This window comes from Prenolepis imparis, unplaced genomic scaffold, assembly GCF_030444845.1.
Source record: "Prenolepis imparis isolate NDT839.2.m4 unplaced genomic scaffold, iyPreImpa1.0 SCAF_2, whole genome shotgun sequence".
NCBI lineage: Eukaryota > Metazoa > Arthropoda > Insecta > Hymenoptera > Formicidae > Prenolepis > Prenolepis imparis.
In genome coordinates, this window is record NW_028141160.1 from 3,855,820 (window position 1) to 3,859,733 (window position 3,914).

General features: G+C 40.5%; 1 protein-coding gene across 1 annotated transcript; it reads left to right on the plus strand.

The window, feature by feature from the left end:
* Nucleotides 1–308: 308 nt before the first annotated feature.
* LOC145933155 (uncharacterized) lies at nt 309–884 on the plus strand. The gene has a single exon (XM_083032691.1). The coding sequence runs from the start codon at nt 309–311 to the stop codon at nt 882–884; it is 576 nt and encodes a 191-aa protein (XP_082888817.1).
* The last annotated feature ends 3,030 nt before the right edge of the window (nt 885–3,914 follow it).

A 3,914-nucleotide genomic window follows, 5' to 3' on the forward strand; every position in this document is an offset into this window, starting at 1 on the left:
TAATAACAAGTACATGCAGTCATATGATCCATTGAAACCATCGTCGTACCTTATGTACTTCGATGTAAATAATTTGTATGGATGGGCAATGTGTCAACCATTGCCTTATGCCGATTTTCGATGGGTCGAAGACGTTTCAAACTTTGACGTTAACGCGATCGCTCCGGATTCGCTCACAGGTTATATTCTCGAGGTTGATCTAGAGTACCCACAAAATAAACACAACACACACATTGACCTACCGTTCTGTTAATCGCCGTTGAATTACGTAAACTAGAAATAAAATTTAACAAACCAACTATGTTGGTATGTGTATACTCGATATATCGAAAGTGTGTCTGTACGAATTTCACTATGAGTACATGTCACCGCTCTATCGTGAAAGATGTCGGATAATGTACACTGACACCGACAGTTTAATATATCACATTGAGTGCGACGATGTGTACGAGAACATGAAACGCGATATCGCTAGATTCGATACGAGCGATTATCCAATTGACAATGCGTACGGTATAGCGCATGCAAACAAAAAGGTGCCAGGCTTGATGAAAGACGAGAATAACGGCGCGATAATGACCGAATTCGTCGGGCTTAGAGCAAAAATGTACGCGGTGAGGGTGGACGGCAAAAAAGACACTAAAAAAGCAAAAGGTGTCAAAAGTAATGTCGTAGCGCGTAGTATAACATTCGACGATTATACGCGGTGCCTGAATGACGAGATTGAAATGACACGCCAGCAGTCATGTATTAGATCGAAATTGCACGAAGTGTATACCATCCGCGAGACAAAAATTGCTCTAAGTCCGTACGACGATAAGCGGTATATTATACCTGATTCGACCGACACATTACCATGGGGACATTACCAGATACCCTTATAAAATATAATGTAGTATAATGTGTGTGTGTGTGTGAGTATGTGTGTATGATATATTGTTATGTAACAAATGTGTAATATATTGTAACGATTAAAGGAAAGGATGTATTAATAAAGATTTTGTATTTCATATATTTCATGTATATTTCATATATTTTATACGTTGTACACATTATATTTTTCTTAAAATAAATAGTCTATATGAATTAAATAACATTGTCCTTATGTATCCAAGAATTGTGTGAATTGTCAAATCCCAGCCATTTCACGTAAACCTCGTCACCCCTCCTGCGCAGTACTTTCTCCACAAGATACGCGTCCGGATAATTCGCGCGATGCAACTCATACTCGTAAAACGCTCCAGCGACAGATGTTTTGCGATAGTCCTCGAGTAGATAGCTTACGGGATTAGTACGCTGCACTTTAACAATCTTAAAATCCTCCGTCGTCCAATTTGGCGTGTAACCCTTCTCGAAAAGTTTCTTGTACTTGCTAACGCGTACCGAGTCACCTACTTTGAATTTCGCCGGAGCGGCAATCTTTATGTTACTATACAGGGTGATTCAAAACAACCTGATGTCCTTGAAATGTCATATTCTTGAACGTATTCTGAGACGATTTTTCCTTTTGCAAAATTTTGTCCGAAGCTTAGTTTTTAAGTTATAATTGAAAAAAGTTAGCGAATTACGAGTCCGATACAACGGACAGGCAAGGACGGCGCAACGCGTCGCGAGACTAATATGGCCTCACACTTCCCTAGACAGTCAATATTATTGACACAAAATATTTGATATTGATTTTTTGAAGTTTATTGAATTATTATTGCAGTTTCTAAACAATATTTTACGATATTTTACAATATTATTTATCATCTAAGAGAGCTATAACGTAACGCTTTAGACTAAAATATTCAAACGCGAGTTTTACATTAAGTAGCAAATAAACTAGAAATAGACGAATGAAAAATGAAGTAGTAATCGTAATTTGATTAAATATTCTTATCTTTAAGAAAATCGACGCATTTTTATTCCTTTATGCAGATCGTTCATCACGTAATACAAATGCGTCCATTTTTTTAAAGATAAGAATATTTAATCAAATTACGATTACTACTTCGTTTTTCATTTGTCTATTTCTAATTTATTTTCCATTTAATGTAAAATTCGCATTTGAATATTTTAGTCTCGTAGAACGTTATAGCTCTCCTAGATAATGAATAATATTGTAAAATATTGTTTAGAAACTGCAATAATAATTCAATAAACTTAAAAAAATTAATATCAAATATTGTGTCAATAATATTGACTGTCTAGGGAAGTGTAAGGCTATATTAGTCTCGCGACGCGTTGCGCCTTCCCTGCCTGCCCGTTGTATCGGATTCGTAATTCGCTAACTTTTTTCAATTATAACTCAAAAACTAAGCTTCGGACAAAATTTTGCAAAAGGAAAAATCGTCTCAGAATTCGTTCATGAATATGACATTTCAAGGACATCAGGTTGATTTGAATCACCCTGTATACCGTTTTTAAAAGTTTATCAGCAATCGCGGGGGTGACGTCGGCGGGTCGCATGCCGATTGTTCGGTGCTTGCGCGCGTTATAATCCGATACGAGTCGCGGCAACGCGTCGATCCACTTGTAAGTTCCATTCAGCGTAAACATCTTCCACATATCGTTCTTCAGCGTACGATTGAATCGCTCGACGACCGATGCCTTCATTACCGAATATGTAGAATAATGATTGATGTCATGTTTAAGCCGTATAAGCCGTTCAGCGTTGTAAAATTCCTTCCCCATATCAGTTTGCATGTTTCTCGGGCATCTCTTGCTATCTCGAATTATTCGCGATAGCGTCAGCCGTCTCGCTTCCGCCTTTACTCTTGAGTGGTACGGCCCACGCGTACTTGCTCAACACATCGATGATGGTGAGTATGTAGTGATAACCTTTGTTGAAACGAGAGTACGGACGCATCTCGACGATGTCGGCTTGCCACAGATCATCATATCCTCGCACTATGACATGTCTTCGGGGAAAATTTTTTCTCGCCAGCGCGTGCAGTTCGTTCACCAAGTGCCGTCTCTCCAAACTATGTTGTTTCATCGCTTCGTCGGTTTTTCCCGATCGTCGTTTACTGCTGTTTATTTTATCGCTCATTTCCGTTACTGAGCCGTTCTTGACCCGTTCTTGAGCCGTTCGTAGTCGTTCTTGACCCGTTGTTGAGCCGTTCGTAGCCGTTCTTGCGTTGTTTACTTCCGTTCTTAACCCATTCGAAAATCGTTCTTGATTCGTTCGCAGCCTTGTTCACAGTCGTTTCTAACCCGTTCGTAGCCGTTCCTGACCCGTTCGCAACCGTTCCTGACCCGTTCGCAGCCATTCCTGAGTTGATAGTAGTCTTGTATGTAGCTTTTAATGACTTGTTCGTAGCCTCGTTCGCAGCCCTGCTTGAGTTGTTCGTACCCTCGTTCGCAGCTGTTGCTAGGCCGTTCACTACCACTGCCACTCATTGTAGCTAGATAGCAGTTCGATAATCCTTCGTAGCTGTTCGATAATTGTTCGTAGCCGTTCGATAACCCTTCGTAGATGTTTGATAACCGTTCGATAGCCGCTCCTAATCCGTTCACTGCTGCTCATTCAGGTTGATAGTCGTTTTTGAGTTAGCGTTAGCCGCGCGTTGAAGTTCGTCAGTTATCGCAGTCTGTACTGCTCGCACGTCCTTCTCGAACGAAGTCAGCTTCTCATCTGATTCTTTCTATTGATTCATCAATCTTTTAACGCAGGATTCCACATACAGTTTGTTGACAGCATCAGTGTCAGCTTCAGGTTGCGCTACACGATGAATCTTGCGCGATCTTGCATCATAGTCTGTAGCGACACGACACAGAGCGTTTCCGCGCACGTAACTTCTCACCAATCTATCCCAATGATCGCTTGTGCCAGTTGCATCATTTCTCCGTTCGAATAATCCAAATTTGTTGATAAGCATTTTTCGATGCGAATGACGCCGATCGACTGATTAGTTTTGCCGAGACCCCAT